Source organism: Narcine bancroftii, chromosome 3, assembly GCF_036971445.1.
Source record: "Narcine bancroftii isolate sNarBan1 chromosome 3, sNarBan1.hap1, whole genome shotgun sequence".
NCBI lineage: Eukaryota > Metazoa > Chordata > Chondrichthyes > Torpediniformes > Narcinidae > Narcine > Narcine bancroftii.
In genome coordinates, this window is record NC_091471.1 from 210,658,439 (window position 1) to 210,685,601 (window position 27,163).

Below are 27,163 nucleotides of genomic sequence, written 5' to 3' on the forward strand. Positions count from 1 at the left end.
CTCATAATAATTTTGAAAATGAGGCAATTGGAATCCCCCTAAAGCATATTTCCATGTCAATTTCTGTAATGCTACTCTAGCTAACTTTCCCTTCCATAAAAATTTCCACACCGCTGTATTCAAATCTTGAAAAAATACTTTCAGAAGTAAACAAGGGATCGATTGAAAAAGGTATTGAATACGTGGAAAGATATTCATCTTAATACAATTTGCCAGACCTTTTAATGTTAATGGAAGATCTTTCCATTTATTCAAATCCACTTTAATCTTTTTCAATAATGGTACATAATTTAATTTATATAATTAAATATTACACAATTAAATATTTAAATTACACAATCATATAATTATGATTTAATTAATATATAATTAAAAATAAAATATAAAACCACATAATTAAATAATTAGAAATATAATTAAAATACATAATTACATAATTAAATAATGGTACATAATTTAATTTATATAATTAAATATTACATAATTTAATTTATATCCACATCAACAATTACCCCTAAATATTTAATTTTATCAGACCATTGCAATCTTGTAATCTGTTTACACTCACTGTAATCCCCATCTGAAATTGGTAATATTTCACTCTTATCCCAATTTACTTTATACCCAGATAATACTCCAAATTGCTCCAAACATTCTTGCAAATGTTTCAAAGATTGTTCTGGATGTGTTAAATAAATTAATACATCATCAGCAAATAAATTAATCTTGTATTCATCTTCTGCAATTTTTATCCCTTTAATATTGTAATTTTGTCTAATTGCTTGAGCTAATGGTCTATGACCAATGCAAATAAGGCTGGTGACAATGGACTGCCTTGATGCATTGATCGTGCTAACTTAAATGACGAAGAAGTTTGGCCATTCATCACCACCCTAGCAACTGGATTTTTATGTAATGCCTCAATCCAACCAGTAAAAAATGGCCTAAAATTAAATTTTTCCAACACTTTAAATAGAAAATTCCATTCAACCCAATGAAATGCTTTTTCTGCATCAAGTGTGACAACCATTGGTTGGTTGGGTTGCTGCCTTGATGCATTGATCAGCATAATCAATCTAAGAATATTATCTGAAGCATACCTATTTTTAATAAAACCTGCTTGATCAGCATGTTCCAAATGAGGTTTTCTTCTTTGGCTTGGCTTCGCGGACGAAGATTTATGGAGGGGTAACGTCCACGTCAGCTGCAGGCTCGTTTGTGGCTGACAAGTCCGATGCGGGACAGGCAGACACGGTTGCAGCAGTTGCAAGGGAAAATTGGTTGGTTGGGGTTGAGTGTTGGGTTTTTCCTCCTTTGTCTTTTGTCAGTGAGGTGGGCTCTGCGGTCTTCTTCAAAGGAGGTTGCTGCCCGCTGAACTGTGAGGCGCCAAGATGCACGGTTTGAGGCGATATCAGCCCACTGGTGGTGGTCAATGTGGCAGGCACCAAGAGATTTCTTTAGGCAGTCCTTGTACCTCTTAGCAAATCTATTCACCAATATTTTAGCTATTATTTTATAATCTACATTTAATAAAGAAATTGGCCGATATGAAGCCACATTCAACGGGTCTCTATCTTTCTTTGTAATTACTGTAATTATCACTCTTGAAAAAGATTCTGGTAATGATTGTTCATCTGTTATTTGTTGAAGCACATCCATAAATATAGGAGACAAATCTTCATAAAACACCTTATAAAACTATCGTAAATCCATCATCTCCTGGAGGCTTTCCATTTGGCACTGCCTGTATAGCTTCCTTAATTTCAAAATCTGTAAATGGAGACTCCAATTCTTTCACTTCATCTTCTCCTAAACCTGGCAAATCCAACGCAGATAAAAAGGATTCAATAGAACCATTATCCTGAACCCCTTCAAAGGTATATAATTTCTGATAAAATGAACAAAATTGATCATTAATTTCCTGAGGTTTGTAACTATTGAATTCTTTTTAACAGCATTAATAGTTCTCAAAGTTTTTCAGTCTTCAATTGCCAAGTTAATACCTTATGATCTCTATCTCCTAATTCATAATAACGCCTTTTAGATCTTTGAATTAACCGCTCATATTGATATGTTTGCAATGTATTATAACAAAGTTTCAACTTAGTCAATTCTGCTTTTTTATCCTCAGTAGTATTCTTTTGAAATACTTTTTCCAGCTCAGTTATTGGTTTCTCCAATGTTAAACTTTCTGCCAAATATTGTTTTTTTTTAACTTTTACTGAGTAGCTAATAATTTGACCCCGTAAATATGCTTTTAAAGCATCTCACAAAATAAAATTACTCTGTACTGAATTAGTATCTATACTTTAAGAAAAAGCAATTTGTTCCTTAATATAACTAATGAACTCAGCTTTTTTCAATAACACTGCATTAAATCTCCACTGGTAAGTTGATTGCTTAACTTCAGAACCAACACAGGATATAAATAACATAGAATGATTGGACACAATCCTACTCTTATATTCAGCCAGAACAATTCAAGCTTGGAGATGTGCCAATACTAAAAACAAATCTATTCTAGAAAATGAGTCATGTCTGAATGAATAAAAAGAAAAATGTTTTTCTGTTGGCTTTAATCTTCTCCAAATTTCTACCAAATTCAGATCTTTCATCAATGATGGCTGCACAGCCATCTTGGATTTCTTTATATTTTTCGGAGATTTATCCAATAATGGGTCTAAAACACAGTTAAAATCCCCTCCAATTAAAATATTTTCATTAGCCTGGTTTAATGTTAGAAAAGCCTCAGATATAAATCGCTCATCATCTACATTAGGTGCATAAAAATTCAACAATGTCCATAATTCTGCAAGATCTTACAATTCACCATTAAAACTCTATCAGCTGTTTCAGAGAATGATTCCAATTCAAATGGTATCTTCTTGTGAACCAGAATCGCCACTCCTCGCACCTTTGAATTAAAAGAAGAAGCAATGACATGACTGTAGAGCTCGTCGAAAGAACCAAAGACTTGTTGATCCAAATCAAGGCTTTTATTAGCAAAAGACCGGAGCTCTTCACAGGTGGCCGACCAGTCCGGAATGATCCGACCTGGCTAGGGACACAACCCTTTAAGGCCCAGACAATAGGTGTGGCTTAGCTCTCAGCCAATCGCTGTAAGCACAGTCTAGATACAGTAACTATATACACTATGTACATCGGTGATAGATCTGTACTATCACAATGACCTACCCAATCTCTTTTCAATTTTAAATGTTCTTTTTCAGTTAAATGTGTTTCTTGTAAAAAAAAACAATATCAACCTTCATCTTTTTAATATAAGCTAATACATGTTTACGCTTGATCGGATTATTCAAACCCTGTATATTAAAATTCGCAAAATTCAAATTAGTCATACTTTACCAAAAAAAATCTTCTACTACCCACACAGTTAACAATTATATATAAAAAAAACTCCCCTTGCTTAAACAATAAAAATATTCCCTTAGATAAAATTAAAAAAAAACTCTTCAAAAAATACACAAAAAAAATTCCCCCAAAACTACACCAATGTAGTAATTCCCCGATTAACTGGGTGTAGATAAACCCTCTAGTGGCAGATGAATTTTGAAAGTTTCAGAGTCATCCATTACCCCCCCAGTTGAACTTCTCAACAATTATTCATCTCAATCAAATCATCCCTCTGATTCCAGTCCAAAAGATTGTTTCAGATCCTCAATATCAAGCAAACTTCATATGAGTTCTCCCTTCTTTCCATTCCCAATCCCATTCCTCTTATCAAATGGTCTCCTCTTGGGTGACTGTGGTCAATCAGATCCCCACATGTCTGGCAAAGAATTAGCAAAAATTAATGCATCATGATTACTCTCAAAAAACTCAGATTGATAATTCCCAGAGAAAACTTTCAACATGGCAGGATATCAAAAAGTAAACTTATACCCCTTTCTCCACAACAACTCTTTATCTTACACCTCTTGATAATCTCCTGACTCAGGTCAGCATAAAAGAACACCCTACTAATCTAAACCATCATTGGAGTTTGATTTTGTTGAGCTTTCTGGACAGTAATCCGCAGAATCATCTCTCTGTCCTGATATCTCAAACACTGAATTAAAACTGCTCGAGGCGGCTAACCCGGGTAAGGTTTCCTCCTCAACGTCCTATGTGCTCTGTCCAATTCCAAGGCATCTGGAAAGTATTCAATACTCAACACATCTGGAATCCATTTTTGAAAAACTTCACCGGATCTGAGCCTTCAATGTCTTTCGGAAGTCCTACTATTTTCACATTATTCCGTCGACCTTGATTTTCCAAAGAATCAATCTTTTTCAACAACTCTTTCTTCTGAATCTCCCATCCAACAAATGAATCTTCCACTTTTTCTATTTTTCTCTATTCTGCTCCACTTGATCTCTACATTCATGAAATGCCTCTTCAATTTTAAAAAAATTATCTTGTACTGTATCCACTGCTTTCAGACATTTATTAACATCAATCTTAACAACAGGCATGTCCTTCTTCATATTTCTGTGTCTCTAACAAGGCAGGGCTTCCTTCCTTCCTTCCTCCTCTTCACCTGCACTTGCTGCAGGTTGGGTCGCTCGACTGGGCCAACTTCTTCAGTTCGGTGTCGGTCGGGTCCCCCTGCTGCCCAGACCCTCTCCAACAGTTCGCGCACCCGCATCCCTCCGTGCAAGCCCGGCTGTGCCATCGACCGTGCAGGTGCATCTTCCGACACACCACTGCGTGTCTCAGGGCCGCTGGGCATAATAGCAGGAGACACCATTCTGCTGCCTCACTGGCCGCGCATTTCAGAGTCAGCTGGGTGGGTAACAGTGCTGGCGCCGTCTTGCGGTTGCAGGATGCATGTTACTTATCCTTCCAGGTGTTCGTTGAGTTTTAGAAGCTGGATCAGTCGACTCCATTGCTTCACTCTGGTAAGTATGCCTCAATTCTTCAGCACTTTTATAAGGTAATTTCTTTTGCAATTGAGCTTTTGGTTTCTTCACATTTGTAGCCATTGTCTATCTTCAGTTTTCAGACACCTTCAAAAACTTTTTAAAAACTTTTCAGACTTTTCAATTCAGGCATTAAATAGTTCAACTGGGGAGAGGTGGAATTGCACATCTTCTTCCTACGCCATCTCGCCAACTTCAAGAATCTAAGATTACTATGAAACTATCCATTTACATGTGTAAATTGGAGACCAGAAATCAGGCAGGCAGAGAATAGATACTGATATGTACTGTGAGCAACCCTTCCAGACCTCTGTTGCATTTTTGTATACCAGAAGGATGTTCTTAATTAAATCTCATGCACATGAGATTAAATGACCAACAACAAATCATTTACATATCTTTTGGAAGAGGATATGCAAAATGTAAAACATAAGTTGAAGCAATACCTTCAAAGAAATGTTATCCAATTTGTATGCAGGAAAATGCCTTAAATATTGTACCCTGCGACTGTGTTCTTTGAATGAAACCAGTCTTAGTGAGGTGTCCTTGTCTACCCAACACTACAGACTGCTCATTCCTGCTAGCATTATTAGAATAAAGTCTGTTTAAATTGTACTGTGTGGCTTGGTTGTACTTTTTGTATCTTGACAGGTGTTTGACTTTAACAATGCATCTCAGGGTAATGAAAGAAAAGGCAGAAGTTAGTCGAGGCTTTGATGATTATTTACTAAATTTCTGGGCAGGTCCTGGCATATTGTCACCCCACTATTTAAAAAAGGATGTAAGCAAAAGTCAGAGAACTATAGGCCAGTTAGTTTAGCATTTGTAGTTGGGAAAATACTTGAAGTTATCAGTAAAGAAGAAATAGCGAGGCATCTGGAGCAAAATGGATCCATCAGACAGACACAGCGTGGATACAGCAAAGGCAGGTCCTGTCTGACAAACTTACTGGAGTTCTTTGAAGACATAACTAGCACCGTAGATAGAGGGGAGCAGGTGGGCATTATTATTTACCTGGATTTCCAGAAAGCGTTAAATTTGGTGCCACATAAAACACATAAGGATGCACAGAGTTGGGGATGATGTCTTAGCAAGTATTGGTTAACCAACAGAAAGCAGAGAGTGAGGGTACAGGGGTGTTTTTCTGGTTGGCAATCAGTGGTGAGCGGTGTGCCACAGGGATTGGTGCTGGGCTCGCAAATGTTTATGATATGCATTAATGATCTGGAAGAGAGTCTTCATTGACATACCAAATCTCCTCAAATTCCTCTCAAAGTATAGCTGCTGGCGAGCCTTCTTCATGATTGCATCGACAAGGAGGCTCCAGGACAGATCCTCGGAGATGTAGAGATCCAGGAATTTGAAGTTCTTGACCTTCTCCACTACTGAGCCCTCAATCATGGCTGATCTGATGATTGGCTCATCTCCATCTATCTTCCTTTTCCCATATCCCTTAAATCTCCAACAATGTAAAAATCTATCCAACCTTGTCATCAATATATTTACTGAGATAGCCTCCACTCCTTCAATGGGCAAAGAATTCCCACAATTTACCACTTCCTGGGAAAAGCAGTTTCTCCTCATCTCCACCTAAATCTACTACCCTGAATCTTGAGGCTATGCCTCCTAGTTCTACTCTCCCCCACTAATGGGAACAACCTAGCTACCTCTCACTTATCTATGCCTTTCATAATTTTATATTTCAATAAAATCCCCTCTCATTCTTCTAAATTCCAGCGAGTATGTTCCAGATGACTCAATCTCTCCTCATAGGCCAACCCCCTCAAATCTGGGATCAACCTGGTGAACCTTCTCTGTACTACCTCCAAAGCCAGTACATCCTTCCTCAAGAAGGCCAGAAATGCACGCATTACTCCAGATGCGGCCTCACTTGTACCTTGTACAGTTGCAGCATCACTTCTCTGCTCCTAAACTAAATCTTTCTAGCAATGAAGGCCAACATTCCATTTCTCTTTTGATAGCCTGCTGAACCTGCAAATTAACCTTTTGTGATTCATGCACAAACACCCCCCAAGTCCTCATTTCTGCATGGCAACATGCTGCAATCACTTTGCATTTAAATAATAATCTGATCTTTCAATTTTCCTTCTAAAGTGGATAACCTCACATTTATCAACATTTTACTCCATCTGCCAGTCCCTTGCCCACTCATTTAACCTATCTCTCTCTCTCTGCAGTCTCTCATTATCCTCTGCAGTTTGCTTTTCCACTCAACAGCAAACTTGGATACTCCTCTCCTCTTCCAAATCATTCATATATATTGTGAATAGTTGTGGGCCCAGCACCCACCCCTGCAGCACCCCACTCACCATGAATTGCCAATCAGAAAAACACCCCAATATCCCAATTGTCTGCTTTCTATTGGATAACCGATCCATGCTAATACATCACTACAGCACCCAATAGCCTGAATACGCCTGGGATTGTCTGATCTCAGAAGCTAAGCAGGCACAGGACTGGTCGGTACTTGTGAGGGCGCTGGACAAAGTGGCAACTTTCTGTCTGTCTTACAGTTGATAAAAGTTAAAGAATTTCGTGTATATTATATTCTAAATGTATTACATGACAATAAGGAAACCTTTATCTTTACCTCCAAACCTTTGCATCTTTATCTTTATCCAGCACCTTATTGAACATCTTCTGGAAATCCAGGTAAACAATGTCCATCTGCTCCCCTCTATCTACCATGCTTATTATATCTTCAAGGAACTCCAGTAAGTTCATCAAATAGGACCTGCCTTTGCTAAATCCATGCTGTGTCTGCCTGGTGGATCCATTTTGCGCCAGATGCCTCACTATATCTTCTTTAGGGTTAACTTCAAGCATTTTCCCAACTACAGATGTTAAACTGGCCTATCGTTCCCTGTCTTTTGCCTACATCCTTCTTGAAATATTGATGTGACAATCACCATCTTCCAATCCACCAGGACTTGCCCAGAGTCCAGGGAATTGTGGTAACTTATCATTAAAGCCTCAACTATAACTTCTGCCATTTCTTTCCGTACCCTGGGATGCATTCCATTAGGACCAGGGGACTTATCTATCTTTAAACCCTCAAGTTTTCTGAGTATTTTTTTAGTGATAGCTATTACATCCAGGCCCTCATCTCCCATCATATCCATAACATTTGTCTTTGGCATGTTTAACGTGACCTCTATTGTGAATACCGACACAAAACAGTCATTCAAAACCTCAGCCATTTCCTCATTATCTAATAGCAATTCCCCCTTCTCATCCTCCAAGGGACCAACCTTCACTTTAGCCACCCTTTTCCACTTTATATAATTATAAAAAAATTACTATCCGTATACTTGTGCTAACCTTTATATTCATAATCTACCTTCTCTCTCTTTATTTCTCGCTTCATGATTCTTTGCTGCTTTTTAAAGTTTTCCCAATCTTCTAGTTTCCCACTGCTCTTGGTGACTTTGTACGTACAAGCTTTTAGTTTGACACCTTCCTTTATTCCCTTAGTTATCCACTAAGCTGTCCCCACCTTTACTGTCCTTGCTTTTAACTGGAATATACTTTTGTTGAACATTGTGAAAAATCTCTTCGAAAGTCCTCTGCTGTTTCTCATCCATCCCTCCATACAGTCTGTGTTCCCAGTCCACACTGACCAACTCCAACCTCATCTCCTTGTAGTTTCCCTTGTTTAGACATAATCCACTGACTTTGGAACAACTATTGTACCCTCCATTTGAATGAGAAAATCAATGATAATATGATCACTCTTTCCAAAATGATCCCTAATTACAAGATCATTAATTTTACCTGTCTCATTGCACAGGATATGTGCTAAGATAACATGTTCCCATGGAGGTTCAGTAACAAATTGTTCAAGAAAGCTGTCACAGATGTACTCTATGAAATCCTCTTCAAGATTGCCTTGACCTACCTGATTCACCTATTTGATGTGGGTGATACAGTTGCCCTGATAACTGCTGCTCCATCCTTACAGGCCTTCAATATTGCTTGGTTTATTGCCTGTGTCACTGTAATGTTATTATTGGGTGGCCTATAGAAAACTCCCACTAGTGATTTTTTTTCCCTTTTATTAATTCTAATCTCTACCTTGATGGATTCAACATTTTGCTCCTTAGTGCTTCCATCATATATCATTATTACCCTGATCTCAACTAAGAGTGGTACTCCACCTCCCTTACCTTCCTGTCTGCCCTTCCTTATTACCTGATATCCTTGGATATTTATTTCCCAGTCCTCTTCACTCTGTAATGGCCACTAAATCATTCCCCTTTGTACTGATTTGTGTCACGTTCACTGACCATGTTTTGAATACTATGGGTATTCAGGTAAAGTGCCCTGATACTCATGGTGCTTCTAAAATCTGGTCATCTTTGTCTCTTTTGCTCGTGAATTTTATTTGCTGGAAAAATTCAGCCCAAGCTGTGGTGGTACATTATTGGCCTGCTGCAGGGGGCAACCTCTGTACCTGCAGAAGAGCATGGGGACAAGACAACACCTGGCCGGCTGTCAATCAGCTGACCTGAATAGACCAAGCCCCACCCGGTTGGGTGTCAATCACCCTCTGGGTTATAAGTCTGAGCCGGCCCTTCGAAGACAATCTCAGGGTTTACAGCAGCACAGTCTCATAGCTGGCTCTGTGGAAGTTTACTTCGAATAAAGCCTGTTGTACAGACTTTATGTTTTGTGTGTTTGCTTCTGTCCGATAGTGCACCACAATTTATTCGACATAAAATCTTAAAGCTGCTATGGAAAAGCTCCTGAGCGTCGGGAGCCTCGAGATTGACCCACGCCACCCGGAAGCACAAACATGCTTCGAGATCTGGAAGCACACGGTCAAAGTAATCTTCGAGGCACACGCTGACGACATCCTGGACTCCGATCGAAATAGGCTCGTCTTACTCCGATCAAAGCTGGGCCCATGAGCTTTCCAGGCACTTAAAGACTGCACCGGGTACTCGGAAGCGATGAACACCCTCGAGACCATGTATAAACCTCCCATGAATGTGGTCTTTGCAAGGTACCTCCTGAGTATCCATGCCCAGCTGCCCGGGAGATGGTCAAGTCCTACCTGGGAGCCCTGTGTGAGTTAGCCCGACCTTGTCTGGCTGAACCCGGGGTAAATGAAAGGGAGGTCGAGAGGCTGATCAGAGACGCCAACATCTGAAGGCTACACGCGAGGACAATATCTACTCCCTGGCCAAAACAGTGGAGGTCATCTGAACCCTGGAGGCAGCAGCCCTGTACACTGAAGCCTTTGACTCGAGGCTTCCTTAGGCCTCTGCGTGGTCAGCACATTCGGCTGCTGTGGCCATAGATCAAGCTGGGGGAGAAAACATGTCTGCTGTGGGCATTAACATGTCTGCTGTGGGCATTCAGCGCCCTTCTAAGTACTGTGGGTCCCGGAGTGGATCTGATTGTCGATCACACCAAAACTGCCTGGGCAAAAACAAGTACTGTTCGAGATGTGGCAAGGAAGGCCACTTCGCCAAAGTATGCCTCTCAAAGCCAGCCGGCAGCTCAGCAGCCCTCTATAACCTTCCCCGCCCCCCCCCCCCCCATCACGCATGATTGCTGGGTGACGCCATTGCCCCCGCAGCCACTTCTGGCCTCCCCATCCCTGGCGTCCCAACTTCCGGCCTCGCCGGCAACGATTGCCAAGTGTGCGCCATGCGCCCAGACCAGCCCTCACTCTCACCAGTGCCGCCTCCCAAAGACTACAACGATGCAACCTCTGGTCTACAAAATGACATCACTTCTGCCGCCTGCAATGATGTCACCCTCATCGACAGCCGATGGCGTGATGTCACTTCCCCGCTGCAACTAGCACAGCCGGGGAAGAAGGCCAGCCATGGGCTGGTCAGGCGCGGGTGCCACCATCACTGAGGCCCTCCCAGGCCTCCAATGATGAAAACGTGGTCAACATGGGCGCTGACCAGGCCACCCACTGACATACCCCTCGCCTCCGGACGCCGCTAACCACCGCACACCGCACTCCACAACTATGGAGAGCACCACCAGTCGACACTCACCTCTCCCGATGTCGGCAGAGGATACCGACGACTACAACTTGTCTCCACCGTCAGGGAATGACAACTTGGACACCGAGATGATCCTAGCAGCCACCACCCTGACCAAGAATGTTCCCCACGACCTCGGGCGCTCCATGATGGACGTAAAAATCAACGGGCAGGCAACAAAGTGCCTAATCGACAGTGGCAGCACTGAGAGTTTCATTCACCCGAGCGTTGTCCACTTCCTAAAGCTAAAAATCCACCCCACCACCTTCTCTATTGCCTTCGCCCCCAAGGACCAGACTAGCAATACCCTCGGGCGCTGCTCGGCCAATCTGAATGTGGGGAGGGAGACATACGCTGGGTTCAGGCTCCTGGTCATGCCCAAACTCTGCTCCCCAGTTCTCCTGGGCTTAGACTTCCAATGCCACCTGCAGAGCGTCACCCTCGCCTTCCACTCATGCTCCACAGCGCACCGTCCAACCAGCCCCAGCCAACCTGCCGCCTCTCCACGCTGCGCATCACCCCCCCCGCGTTCTTCTCACACCTCATGCCAGACTGCAAACTGAAAGCCATCAGAAGTAGGCACTATTGTGCCATGGATAGAGGCTTCATCAGGGCAGAGGTACAGCGGTTTCTGGCAGAAGGTGTCATAGAACCCAGAAACAGCCCGTGGAGAGCCCAAGTCCTCGTGGTCAAAGGGGGAAGCAAGCCGAGGATGGTCATGGATTACAGCCAGACCATCAACCGGATGCCTATACCTTAACGAGGATAGATGACATGGTCAACAAGATAGCCCACTACCAGGTCTTCTCCACAATTGACCTGAAGTTGACCTATCACCAACTCCCCATCCACCCTAAATGACCTTCAAGGCAGACGTGTGTCTCTACCAGTTCTGCTGAGTTCCATTTGGGATCACAAATGGGGTCTCCGTCTTCCAGCAGGAGATAGATCGTATGGTAGATCGGCACAAGCTAAAGGCAACTTTCCTGTACCTGGATAATGTCACCATCTGTGGCCATGACCAGCAGGACCACGATGCCAACCTGGAGAAATTTCTCCAGATAGCCGAGGAGCTGAACCTCACTAACAACAAATAGAAGTGCATGTTCAGCACCACCCGCCTTGCCATCCTGGGGTATATTGTGACATGGTGTCATCAGCCCAGATCCAGAACAGATGTGCCCATTAATGGAGCTGCCCTCCGCAGGTGCCTTGGCTTATTCTCTTACTATTCACAGTGCGTTCCCCGCTTCTCGGACAAGGTCCGCCCAGTGGCCCAAGCCACAACTTTCATGCTCCCACCCGAGGTGCAGGCAGCCTTCACGCGCATCAGGCACGATATTGCAGATGCCACAATGCATGATGTGGATGAGGACTCCCCTTTCCAGGTGAAGAGCGATGCCTCCGATGTACCCCTTGCTGCTACCCTCAACCGTGCATGGGTGGGGGCGGTCACCTTCTTCTCCAGGACCCTTCAAGGCTCCGAGCTAGGCACTCAGCCATTGAAAAGGAGGCCCAGACGATCATGGAAGTGGTCCACCACTTGCGCCACTACCTAGCCGGCAGGAGGTTCACCCTCCTCACTGACCAGCGGGCCATGCCATTCATGTTCAACACCACTCACAAGATCAAGAACGACAAGATATTCCACTGGAGAGTCAAGCTGGCGACATACAGCTACAACAGTATGGCCCGGGAAAGCTTAACTACTCCCCCGATGCCCTCGCCCAGACCTGTGCGTCGCTTCACGATGACCAGCTGCAGGCACTGCACGAGTCTTTCTGCCACCTGGGCGTCACCCGCTTATATCATTTCATCGAATCCTGGAACCTTCCGTACACAGTCAGGGATGTCAGGACCATTATTAGTGTGCTGGGTCTGCGCGGAATGCAAACCTCGCTTCTTCCGCGCACCCCAGGCTCATGTCATAAAGGCCACTTAGCCCTTTGAGCGCCTCAGCATAGACTTCAAGGGGCCCCTGCTTTCCATAAATCGCAAAGTTTATTTCCTCATGGTCATAGACGAGTACTCCCGCTTCCCTTTCGCTATCCCTTGCCCAGACTCCTCCACGGTCACTGTCATCAGGGCACTGACACAGATCTTCACCATGTTTGGATACGCCGCATTTATCCACAGCGACCAGGGATTTAGCTTCATGAGAGAGGAACTGCGCCAGTACCTGACAGCAAGGGGCATTGTGACTAGTCGCACGACTAGTTACAACCTGAGAGGTAATGGGCAAGTGGAATGCAAAAATGGGGTGATCTGGAAGGCAGTTCTCCTGGCTCTTAAGTCAAAGGGGTGGTCCGTAGAATAATGGCAGGATGCTCTTCCCGAGGCACTCCATGTCATTAGGTCACTCCTGTGCACGGCTACCAACGAGACCCCTCATGAACGCCTGTTTTCGTTCCTCAGGAAATCAACAACGGGAAAGTCTCCCAGCGTGGCTTGCGTCCCCGGGACCGGTGCTCCTGCAAAGACATGTGTGGGCCCACAAGGCTGAACCTCTGGTCGAGCAGGTTTTCCTCCTACACATGAAACACAGCTACGCCTACATTAGGTTCAGCAGTGGCAGGGAGGACACCGTCTCAACCATGGACCTGGCAGCAGCAGGAGCACCCACCACAGCACAGCATCCTCCAGCACTGGACCACGCTGCCCTGACACACACCCCTGACCCCGGACAGCTATGGGGCACTCAAAACCTCCTTGGACATTCAAGGACTCACTACAACTTTGAGAGACGAACCTGTCCCCTGCCCATCTGACGCGACACACACACGCACCTCAACCCTGGCCCCCCCGGCCACTCCTCCGTGCTGCACCATCATGCCACCCGCTCCGGCCCCCACCCCCAGCCCCTGCATACCTTCACTGATCAGTGACCAGGAGCCAGTCTTGCGATGGTTGCAGAGACTCCGAGGCCGCTGGACCATCTCAATCTGTAAATACTGTGTATATATGTTTTGGGGCTCTGAGTCGACCACAGAATGCAACCTCCCCCCTCCCTGGGACAATTTTAAAGAAGGGGGTGAATGTGGTCATACACCACTGGCCTACAGCAGGAGGCAACCTTTGTACCTGCAAAAGAGCATGGGGATAAGACAACATCTGGCTGGCTGTCAATTAGCCGACCTGAATGGACCAAGCCCCATCCAGTCGGGTGTCAATCACCCTCCGAGATATAAGCCAGAGCCGGCCCTTCGAAGAAACTCTCAGAGTTTACAGCAGCTCTCCTCACAGCTGGCTCTGTGGAAGTTTATATTGAATACAGCCTGTTGTACAGACTTTATGTTTTGTGTGTTTGCTTCTGTCTGATAGCGCACCACACAGGCCAAAAATGTTGGTTACCATTTACCCACTATGGATGCTGCATGACCTGCTGAGTTTCTCTAGCACTTTTGTGCTTTGCAGCATGGATTTAAAGTTGAAAATCAGACAGCAGGTAAAAATTAGAAATAAACAGGTCCTTCTCAGACCGACAGGCTATGACTAGTTGTGATCAATAGGGATAATCGCTTTGGCCTTAACTATTCATAATATTTGTCAATGATTTAGCTGAGGGGAACAAACATAACATTTCCAATTTTGATGTGCAGAGGGGTGTAGGATCTAGCCTTTCCCCCAACCCCCTCACCCCACCCCCCAGAGTCTTTGGCAGCTCCTTTGCCTCATTGGCTTTGTTTGAGAGATTGTCATCTTGATACGTGCTGGTAAGTGAACAAGTGCATAGTAAGTAAAATACAATCTGTAAAGTATTTACTTCAGAAGGAACAATAGAAATGTGGAGTACAATGTGGTTAGGGATTAGTAACTGTTGATAAGCACAAGTACATGGTACACAAGTTGCTGAAAACGTGGCTGCATCAGTATAAAGTTGTATATATAGGGCTTCAATGAGATTCTCTCTCGAGAACTTATGCAGTTTTGATCGTCATTCTAAAAAACAAATACACTTTCCATTAAGGAAGTGCAGCAAAGATCCATCAGACTGTTTGCTGGTCTATAAATACGAAGTAAAATAGATAGACGTGTATTCATTAGTGGCAACCTAATAAAAATATAATGCTCATGGGGCTTGAATATGATAAATACGGGGAGCTTTTCCCTGACTGAGACATGAACAAGTGTTTATGATCTCAAACTATGCCATTTTAGTCAGAAACAAGGTCAGCGCCAGAATATATGTTAGAGAGGGGCATTAGCAATTTTGAGGGGGGCTCATTCAGCCGGGGGGTTTGCAAGCAGAGACCTACCTATTGATAACACCTTCCACCCCTCCGACATGGGGCATGAAGACGCTATTTTTATTGCGTCAAGCACCTCCAGATGCTGCTGACACTTGATGCACACTAGCTAGTGATGCAGCCAAGGGCAGGTGGCGAGTCACTAGCTTGTGTCAACCTAGACGCTACTGACGTAGGAGAGAGTTGGGCGGGTCTGACGGCCAGACATGGCCGTGACTGTATTTGGGAGGGGGCTCAGCACCTAGTTTGGGGGGGGGGGGGAAGACAATGCCCACAGATGCCCCCCTTGGTATTGACCCTGGTCAGAAATAAGGAAAAATTTGACAAAAATAATAAATCTTGTTTTTTTTTCTACTGCAGAGGGGTGCAATGACTTAGCCATTGATTGCATTAAAAATTGGGATCGACAGATCTCTTTATTAGAGGGATTCAGGGATGTGAATTCTTCAGGGAAATTAAATGGAAGATCAATCACAATCGACTCAAATTGATAAAGCAATTTCTGCAATGTAAATAGCCAACTACTGCTCCTATTTTGTCCCATTTTGTTCAGGCACCAGTCTACGTTTTGCTCATACTTTAATGAAGGGCTGAAGCCTGAAACGTTAGTTCTGTTTGCTACAGAAGACACTGTTTAACCTGCTGAGTTTCTCCAGCATTGTGTTTTTACTTCAACCTGTCTGTAGTCTTTCCTGTTTTACTACCGCTTCTATTTTTTTGTTCTTATACTTAACTCAAATGCAAGCATGTAAAATGATTCTGCACTTAATAAATAAAACTTTGTAATTAGGTCGTCTTATTGGCGGACAGCCCACTGCAGTGTCCATAGGCGGCGCTGTCCTGCGCATGCTCGAACCATTGCGGAGAGGAGCGAGCAAGCGCGCGGCCGGGCGTGCACTGCGCAAGCTCGACACACAATGGCGGAACTGGGCAAGAAGTACTGCGTCTACTGCTTGGCCGACGTGACCAGTTTGCGGCTCCGCTGCACCGAATGCCAGGACATCGAGTTGTGCCCCGAATGTTTCTCGGCAGGCGCGGAGATCGGCAACCACCGGCGATGGCACGGTTACCAGCTGGTGGACGGCGGCAGGTTCACGCTGTGGGGACCTGAGGCCGAGGGCGGCTGGACGAGCCGTGAGGAGCAGCTGCTCCTAGACGCCATCGAGCAATACGGCTTTGGCAACTGGGAGGACATGGCCGCGCACGTGGGAGCGCGCGCGCCGCCGGAAGTGATGGAACATTACGTCAGCATGTACATCCACGGCAATCTGGGGCGCGCCTGCATCCCGGATTCCATCCCGAACCGCGTCACTGACCACACGTGCCCGAGCGGCGCGCCCCTGTCGCCTAGCCTGACCACGCCGCTGCCGCCGCTGGACATCAGCGCGGCCGAGCAGCAACAGCTGGGTTACATGCCGCTGCGCGACGACTACGAGATCGAATACCTGCAGGACGCCGAGACGCTCATCAGCGGCCTTGCGCTCAACTACGACGACGAGGAAGTGGACATCGAGCTGAAGCGCGCGCACGTCGACATGTACGTCAGGCAACTGCGCGAGCGGCAGCGGCGTAAGAACATGGCGCGCGACTACAGCCTGGTGCCCGCTTTCCTGGGTCGCGAGCGAAAGGAGCGCGCGCCGCGGCGCAAGGTGACCAAGGAGGAGCGGGAGCTGCGCGCCAAGCTGAGGCCCATTTGCCAGTTCCTGTCGGCACGCGAGTTCGATGACTGCTTTGACAACCTGCACAAGGAGCGCGCGCTGCGCGCCAAGATCCGCGAGCTCCAGCGTTACCGGCGCAACGGCATCGCCAAGACGGAGGAGTCGGCCGAGTACGAGGCGGCGCGTCACCGGCGCGAGCGGCGCAAGGAGGTGCGCGGGAACGGCGGCGCCGGGGCGACGGCCAACGCCGGAGGCAACGCCGCCAACTCCGCGGCGGCCAAGCGGCCCAAGGACGAGACGGGCCCCGCCGAGTTCAGCAGCGCCATGGAGAACCTGGCCGGCTTCGACCTGCTGTCCGAGCGGGAGAAAGTGCTGTGCGGCTCGCTGAACCTGAGCCCTGGCCGCTACCTCACCGTCAAGACCATCATCATCAAGGACTACCTGCAGAAGAGACAGGGCATCCCTTCCAAGAGCCGGCTGCCCAGCTACCTGGACAAGGTCCTGAAGAAGAGGATATTGAACTTCTTGACGGAAAGTGGATGGATTGCCAGAGATACTTCTTGATGCAAGAATGGTTTGTCTGCAGGGGTTTTTAAAGGTTTAACGTCTAGTTGCCAGCTTCCTCTCGCAGGAAGGCAGCGCCAGGTTTCCATGAAGTGGAATTGAACCGCACAGGTTGCTTTTAAAAAGCATCTGCGGTGGGGATAGGAAATACTGAATAAATCCGATTTTAAAATAACCGTTAAACGATAGCGGACACTACAATCACGAAAGCTGGTGCCAGACAAAATGGGCATATTGATGACTGGGTGCCACCTTTGGGCCTCCAGTTAATTCAGCAACTTAACTAATGAATTAACTGTGTCATTTAAAATGGCTTAATTTCTTTTTTCTATTTATTAATTGACCAGATCAGAAACTTCACGATTTTCAGAATTATTTAAAAAAAATTCATTTGTAGAGCAGCAAAACTATTCTGCTGAAGGATCTGAGGTTGTATGTGATTCAGGAATGTATATTGTATTTAATGGATATACTGAGGGAATTCTGATCAACTGTTTCTATTGCATTTGTGGAGGATGAGAGTTGCCTGTGATGCAGGTTAGCAGCAGGTCCAGTTAGCTCTTGTAAAGGGTAAGCAAGTAACTACCTAATGGGCATTTCTAAACTTTATTCAAACTTCAATAAGAGTTCATCAAAAGTGTTTGCATTTTTATTTGATTTTGTTTTGCCTGCTGGAGACGCTAGAACTCTATAAAGGTTTGACAAAACCTACCAGAGATACAGCATTATACAATTCACAACAGGAATGGCTGTTGAATTTTGAAATTAATAAAATTACTCTTAAATTACATTATATAAACAAGAACTGCCTTTTGCCGGGAATATTGAACAAAGAAAAACTGGATGAACCCAACAGGTTAGGAAGTATCCATGGAGAGAAAGGCATGAAAAGATTCAGTGGGAATTTCAGAAGTTTGGATGGAAGGGGATTCATAATTAGCTGTGATGTAATTGCATGATGGAGACACGATTGTGCTTGTCCTTTATATTATGCACTTGGTTCATCAGCTACTTGCTAAAAGTTTCTTATAAAATGCCTTTAATGGCTAATGTTTTTCCATTTTTCTTTTCCAAATTTCCACTGTCCCTATTTTTTGCCACAAAGTATTTGTATAAAATTGTTTTTAAGTTAACATTTTATGAGGCTTTTATTTCAGTTTGTAACTAATCATTTGCTATGTATAATTATGAATCCACTTTCAAAATTGATATTTTGGGTATCAATTTTTCTTTTGCTTTGCCTTATTAAATAATTGCCCTCCCAAAAGCTTTGTTTATTACCTCTTTCCTTAATGACCATGCAAATTACCTGTTCCCTGTTTTGATCCTCTGCAGGGCTGACTGAAGTTGGGAACCTACTATTATCGCCAAGTTCAATCTTGTAATAACTCAGTGTTATTGCTATAATCATAATTTAAAACTTTACTGGAATGAGAATGAGAAAACTGCAGCATTTGTTACTTAAAATAATGGGAAAATTATTTTTAAAAAAAAGCTAATATTAGCCTTGGTTTGTGAAACTGCAGGACATTGTAAGTCTTGAGTACAAAATGTCCATTGGTAAGTATGTGGAAAAAGCACAAACTGTTGTGAAAATTGCTCAGTGTAGCCTAATTATTTCTAGATGATTTCTGTCATATGCAGTAAAACTCCTGGTATCTGGCAATCTAAGTATTTGAAAATGTTGTATAAGTGTATTTTTCGGTTGCTTGACACTCAACTTACAATCCCAACTAATACATACAATCCCAACTAATACACCTGCATTAAGAGTAAACAGTTTAAAAGACAAAAATATGATACTGAACAAACTTTTACTTGAATGAATATTATAAGCCTTAAAGCATTTTACTTTATTTTTAGTCACATTCTTTGAAAATATTTACCCATCGTTGCATCTGCAGATTTCATCCCCTCCAATGGCAAGCGGCATCAACCAGCTCTTCATCCTAGGTGACGCCATTGCGTTACACATTATTCAAACAGCTGATATGAGCAAAGCACAACCAATGCACTCTGCTGGCTGAATATTTGCTCCCATCTTCAGCAAAGGTTTGTTATTCCAGAGAAGATTTACAATTTTAAACCTGCATTTTTTTAACCTATTATTTTATTCTTGCGATATTTTCCTTTTTTTTGCTGGTTGCTTGAATTCCAGATACCTGGGGTTTTACTAAATTGAAGATTACACTTCTGAATTCAGAAAGATAGGTTAACAATTCCCTCTAAGTAAAAGACATTAGAAATAGCAAAACAAAACTTTTTTTTGCAATGATTATCAAAAGATTTTTAAAAGTTGCACTTCAACCATGATTAACTTGCTTTAGAATTTCTGGTATTATTCAGTTCACTTTAATTCCATTTATTCAAAAAATGTTCATGTAACATTGAAGAGCTGTAACTAGAATCTGAATAGAATTTTGAAGTGATGCTTCTGATTACTGCCTGCTTCAGTGTTGCATTCTTTTCAAATTGTGTGAAAGGGGACTATGGTGTTGGCGTGAACTTTTTTTTTAAAAAGGAGCAATACCATTGATATCCCTCTGTTTTTAAACTAGAAGTCTGAATTGCAATATTTTTACTTTCCTCTGAAAGTTTTCAGTTCTTTTGAAGATGACTTAACTGTTAGACTTCCATTAGTATCTTGATCATGGAGCTGATTTTTTTTTTGTCATTCAAATGAACTGGAAGCAAATGTACCATTTGACTAAAATGCGCAAAATCAGAACTTGCACAATCAGCAGATTTGTGTAAGGTGGCTTCTGACTTCCATCAGGCGAACAAATAGAAACATTTTTTATTGTATTATTTAAACATTTCCATTTGAATGTGAATTAATGCAGGCAAAATGTGACAAGATTTCTTAAAGATAGTTTAGTGGATTTTTTCATTTCGTGTATTTGTGAGTTATCGGTTGATATTTTAACAATTGCCATTATTGGTGGAAACTAACAAAAGAAAATGTTTGTGGCAAGAGAATGTTGAAAACTTGGATTCTGCAAGAAAATTAAATATTTTTACAATTTGAGTTATAGAACTTTGAGATGAGGGAAAGATACTCATGCAGTTGATGTTTATCGGACAGAGGGTCTTCTGTAATATTTTAAATTAATTCAATGTATGAGCGTATTTGTTGACCCCTTTGATAATTCTGGGCTTTTAATAATATAGTCCAAAATGACAAACCAATTTGTGATTTGTGCACACTTGATGCCAATGGTACACTCAAAGCTCATAACCAGCAAGGAGTTATTTATTACAGTTCTTTTCTGACTAGCTGTTATTTTTGTATAAAATGTAAGTGCCTACAATACCCAACCTAGAGGTCAAGATGAATTCCACATTTGTACTGAATTTTCTGATCTTGGCTTGGGTACAAGGTGGTTTGTGGCACAGTTGACTTTTCATGTCCTGTTAGGGGAATGTTGGCCACATTTCCTGATCTTTATTCCATGATCCACACTGAATAGGCATTGTGTGTGTAGATTATATATAATTAGGAAGCATATTTAATAATAGGAATGTCTCATGTAGTGGGCCACTGGATGCATTGAGTAATTGCTTCTTTATACTGTACTTGTACATTTACTATTGCAGAACAAGTTACAGGTTACTTTTCACTTGCATTCTTTCTTGAATTGTAATTTAAATTGATGGAACATGTGTCTGCTGTCAATTCAAAATAAGATAGAGATTCACCTACTTCCCACTTTTTGTGCCTTATCTCTCTCTGCAGTAAATTATCCACAATTGAGCATGGTTGGCAATAATCGAAGCGATCTAACATTGGAATGGGGAGGTGCCATGTACACTTACAATTGATGAATCTTTTTGATAGAACCATGCAATATGCCTGACCACTAAACAAGTTCTGGGTTTAATATGTTTCATTTACTACATTTGTTAAAAATCACATTTGATTGAATATCTCCTTCCATAAACATCAACCGTTCACTTTTAACAAGTGTGAGGCAAAGACTAATAGAGATAATGAAATTGTTTGCAAGTTATTTGAATATTTCTGGAATGTCCAATCCTTTTCATTTATCTCCATAATGACAAGATTTGGATTGCATATATGACACTTGAATTTATTATGCTGACCCTGCTCACTGTAGATTATATATTTAGACATACAGCACGATAACAGGCCATTTCAGTCTACGAGCCCACGCTACCCAATTATGGAGAGGGTATTTTTGAAATAATACTGATGCAGAAGGGATCTTTAAACTGCAACCTGGTTACTTCAGTTGATAGCTCTTAATTCTTTGATTCCACAGTTAAAGTTCTGGGAAATTATTGCCTTTTTACTCACAACATGTGGTTTGTGGCAATGCAACAAAGACAAATTTTAAACTTAGCACAGTAACATGCCCTTTTGGCTCACGAGCCCATGCTGCCCAATTTACACATAATTGACCTACATCCCCGCTATGTTTTGAACAGTGGGAGGAAACTGGGGGCCCGGTGAAAATCCACACAGAAATGGGGAGAATGTGGGATTTGAACCCCGATCCTAATCGCTGGCACTGTAACATCTTTATGCTATCTGTTGCTGCCCCTATGCTAACCATGCTGCCCCAATAATCATTGATATAATGAATATGTAAAACAAAGTTATAAATTTGACAATAAAATTAAAATTCTCAAACTTTACCACCAAAACTTGTTCAGGAAAGGGGCTCATGCTCACTAGCCCCCACCCCCACACAGGCAGTCAATGAGATTATTACAGGTAGTTTGCAGTGTCGAAGACTACATGAGGTCTTGAGAGGATGATTAAAAAAGGTTGAGAACCACTGCTGTAGTGCAATTGATTTTTCGTAGTAGCAGATAGCTTAGTTTGGATGAAAGATTGTAATGATGTTGACTTTAGAGATGTGCATCATGTTTTAAGATTTTTTTGGAAAGTTGGCTGTGAATGACTATTATAAATGAATAATTGTACGTGTTTATTCATGTACTGAAATTCCAAGTGTCTGGACAAGTGGCAAAGCACCTAATTTGGTGCTTATACATCTCAGATGTAGCTTTTTTATTACTTGAAAGGTAGTCACTTTTCTGCTGGCTTGGACTTCATGAATATTAAGTACCATGAAACACTCAACAGAGTACCATCAGAGGGAGGGAAGAACTTTGAGAAAATGAAATAAATCTTGTGCCATTAAATGTTCCAACAGGACAAAATAAGCCCAACTAAAATCATGTAAACATGTTTCAGATGTAAATATTTTTATCCATCTTTTTCTATTTGTCAGTATTTTGTACATCAGTATTTTTAACTAAATTTTTGCTTGTTTTAAATGATGGCTTTCAGATTTAATTGTTGATGGGGAAAATATTTTAGGATGTAACTGGCTTCATTAGGAGAGTCAATACCCTAAATTTAGGGTGAAGATGTGATGTTCAGATGTATAGTGACAAAGAAACATTATTCAGAATTTTGCATATATTTCTCATTTTGTACAATTTCATTTACTTTTTGAAGCAAATGCAGATCTGTGGTATTCTTCAGCAGGGCACAATGCAAGGATAATCCTTTATACACGAGCAAATAATGTTTTTTATTCCCAATCTTTATTTGTTTTGCTATTTATATATTTTGTAAATACAAGCAAGAAATCAATATTAAATAGGTTGTTGTGACCTTCTGGAATTTTGGTGGTGAGCAGCAATTTTTGTGCTTAATTCTGAAAGTTGAAAAATTCTGATGTAGTTGGGAATAGAGGGAAGATTTTTAAGTTCTTAGGTTGATTGAAAACGACTTTCAAAATTGTCCATGCAACATTTAGAAAAATTGATTATTTTTGTAAAGTTTATATTTCTAGACATTCAAACGATAGATTAGACACTTGCATAATATTGCAGGATGCTTGCGTTCATTGGTTTGAGTATGTTCATAATTTTTAAATTTTGAAACATACTTCCCGTAGTGGTTGATATATTTGGAGTGAATTAATATATGGTAACAGCAATTTGAAAAATAATGTCTAGAGTAAGACATTACAAATCAAAACTGGTTGCTTGATGTTTATAATACTTTCATCTTGTTTAGTATTGCTCCTTGCTTCTGTTCACCTTGTTCATGACTACTATTAAAATATAAGCTCGTGAATGCATTCTAAACATAAATTGCATATTTTGCTTGTATTATGCAAACCTAATGTGTTGACTCTTTCTAACAAGACTGCATTGGGTCTTCTTTATCACTCCTAGGTCTTCCTGACCCTGTGATTTTGTTTATTATTGCCAATAGCATGTTTTCCTGGTAAAGAACTACATAAAACTTACTGAATATCTTTACTGCAGAAGAAGTGATGTTGAGTTCGATCTGGTGAGAGGGGGGAAAAGGAAATGGTGGTGACAGTATAGCTCATTAAAAACTAAGAATCATCAAAAGGCAGTGAAAGGGTGAAATAGCATGAATGCAGGCTATTTGTCACCTGGTTGCACTCGAATTTATTCTTTTAATTTTCCCATCAATCCCTCTAGATTGTGCCACTTGGAGTGGATAAATTTAGTGGCCATTCAACCCACCAATGGGATTTATGAAACTGAACCATCCAGAGGAAACCCAAATGATCACAGGGAGAATGTGTAAATTACAGATAGTACTGGAGTTCTAGATTAGGCCACAGGAGATGAGTTAGTAGTTCTACTGGAATTTAATGTTTCAGGACAGCATTCCAATGCTTTTAAATATAAAAAAAAGTTTTGTTATTTTTTTCCATATCAATACCCCATCTGCAACAAAAATCTTATGATGTCAAATTACTTTTTTTTAATATATATATATATTATATATAAAAAAGAACCTTTGTTTATTGGAAGCTGTTACCTAAAATCTGCCATCATACAATGAAATAGATTATATCATCTGAAGCCCTTGCATCTTTTGACTACTAGAATTATACAGCATCTTAATCATTTAAAGGAGAAACTAACAAAGGGATTTTGTTGATAGTATTTGATTTTTGTCAAACCAATTTCTTGCATGGAGAGATGGTGTGGGAATTATCCTGAGATTAAATGGACATGCACTATACCGTCAAGTTTCAAAGAATGCAAGGATTTAATTAAAGTGCTTCAAAAATGTTGGTAGGTTAATCAGCTACTGTAAATGATTACTAGTATGTTCGGGCAGGGTGGTATTTCTGGCTTAGAGGGGAAATTGTTCAGCCAATATAGAAGTCCATTTGACATCAAATGTATTCTGAGAATAAGATTTTTGGATATTAAGGTAATATGACATGGAGATACCATGTCTGCTTTTTTTAACCTTAGTATGCATGCCATTAGATGGCTTACTCAGATTTCTATTATTCTGTATTTAATTTTAAAGGAACTACTTTAATCTAAATAATTTTTATTTTCTACACCTGTACAAATTGTTAAATTTCATTTATCATTGAATTGGTTGTAACCAAATATTTGTCCTTGTTTATATTCTTCTCCCTGGCAAAGTACATACAGCAACAGTTGTAGAGGGTCGGAATGAATTTATGAAACACCTGGCTGCCTACTTGAAAGGATTAAATTTGTCTTTAGAAAAATAAAACCAAGATGTACTGCTGTGTGTGTTATACTGCTTTAGGGCTCATCTCCTGTCCTTTTGCTTTGCATTAAAAGCTACAAGGTAATGAGAGTTGCATAGTGACTTATAAATTTAAAAGTAGCCCCATTTTATGGGTGCAACTGAGGAGGGGGGGGGAAAATATTACAGTACAAGCCATTCTTGGTCCAATGGTTCACACAAGCCATCAAGTAAGAGTCCCTGGCCAGAGCTCGAAATTACTGAGTTAATTTTGTTCAGGTTGTGTAACATCAAACTTTTTTCCCACAACTCTTAATTTTTCCTTTCAACAAATATTGCCATCTACTTCAAATTCAATGTAAAATGACAAAATGCTTGATACCATTTAATTTTGCAAAAGAGGACATGGAGATGCAGCAATTTGTCAGTATTGTTGGCAGGACAGGGATTTAGGTTTTGATATGGCTGTCAGTGAAACAAACAAGGTGACACTATAAAGTAAGACTGGACTTTCATTACATGGAATGGATTGTTTTGAATTATGTTTTCAAAGGACCGGGTGCAGGATGATTTTCTTGATTAAAATAAAATAAAACAAGGACAGTTGCTGCTTTTAACTTGAACCAACCCTACACATTGACAATAATTCTGATTCTGACAACCTATTAAACTGGATAGCAGTTTGATATCCAATGGGAAGAACAGTAAACTTAATGAAGCAAATAGCAGTATGGCAAAAGCATCAACTGTACTGGCAATTGAAAAATTGATGCCAAATTTCAACAACTGGAAATTACCAGCCTTGAGAAGGAGAAATTCACAGGAAACACCAGAGAATATTGGAATCTCCAACAGCAACCATGGGAATAGGAATACTCCATTGTTAGAGGGCTCATTGCTACAACAAAATTCTAGACTTTAATCTCTAATGCATGTGTGATTTGTACAGCAGAACCAACATCTGATTTTGGTTTCTGGTGGTTGAGGATATCCATTTTTAGCCTCAAAATAAAGTTGTATCCTGCTGTGGACAAGATGGTCCAGCAAAGACCAAACATTTTCTGGTGTTCTGACCAAGACTACTTACTAGCTTATTGTTGTTGCTATTGATTTTTCATATATTGGTGTATTGGCCTTGAAATACACTTCAAAGGCTTATTTTAAAAAAAAATATACATACAGCACTAACAGGCCAGTTAGAGGCTGCTGCTCAATTTACACCCTATCAACCTACACCCTGGTACGTTTTTGAAGGGTGGAGGAAACTGGAGAAAATCCATGCAGACACTGGGAGAACGTACAAACTCCTTAGTGTGAGATTCGAACCCAGGTCTGGACCCAATTGCTGGCACTATAAAGGTGTTGCGCCAACCACTTTGCCGACTGTGTAATTAGATGTGAAAACCTGTGATATTTTAAATTCAAAATTATGACCTTGCTTCAAGCATTTCTACAATTTGTCCTTTCTTTCATGGACATAACAGGTTGTTTACAACCAAGACCATTACAAGTTATGCGGTGCCAGAGTTCACCGAAATGAAATTCTGAAAACAATCCATACTTAAAATTATATTTAGCATACATGATCAGGATGCTGCCTGGATTAGAAGGGTATGAACTACAAGGATTGCAAATCGAAAAGGTGGTGTTGCCAGAGCTGTTGTAATGACATTTGGGAGACCAGATGCAGTGATACTCTGCAGCGTACCACTTCCTGATCCTAATGCCGACAGCCTGTGAGGAGCCAATAGTATTTTTAAAAAATATCCTGTAATCACAGAGGCAGTGCCCCTCTGGGATAGCAGGCCACAGGAGGGGTGGGGGGTGGGGGGAGAATTTGATCAGCGCAAGGCACCAGAAATGGTTGATGACCTTCAGGAAGCTGACCACCGCAGCGAATCAGAGAGGGGCTCAGCGGATGAAGAACTCACAGTCTGCAGGTAACTTGCTGTTGAAGGACTCACCAGTTTTCTGGTGATTAGCTCATGGGAACTATGGAAATAGCATAATTACCACAAGGAGAGTGCTGGGGGGATGGGAGGAAAGATCAGTCAACCATGAAAAGAGCTAGTCACTTATATGCATTGATTTCAGATATCAATTTACCAGTTCTCAGGCTGCTGAACCATCCTTATCTTAGATTCCATCATCTGCAATTTTGTTTTTTGGTGATATGTAATTAGGAATTGTACAAATCTCCACATCTAAG

At 41.8% G+C, this 27,163-nt stretch overlaps 1 protein-coding gene across 1 annotated transcript; it reads left to right on the forward strand.

The window, feature by feature from the left end:
- Positions 1-16,050: 16,050 nt before the first annotated feature.
- On the forward strand, positions 16,051-26,009 carry tada2b (transcriptional adaptor 2B). The gene has a single exon (XM_069926517.1). The coding sequence runs from the start codon at positions 16,113-16,115 to the stop codon at positions 17,415-17,417; it is 1,305 nt and encodes a 434-aa protein (XP_069782618.1). The 5' UTR covers positions 16,051-16,112; the 3' UTR covers positions 17,418-26,009.
- Positions 26,010-27,163: the final 1,154 nt, after the last annotated feature.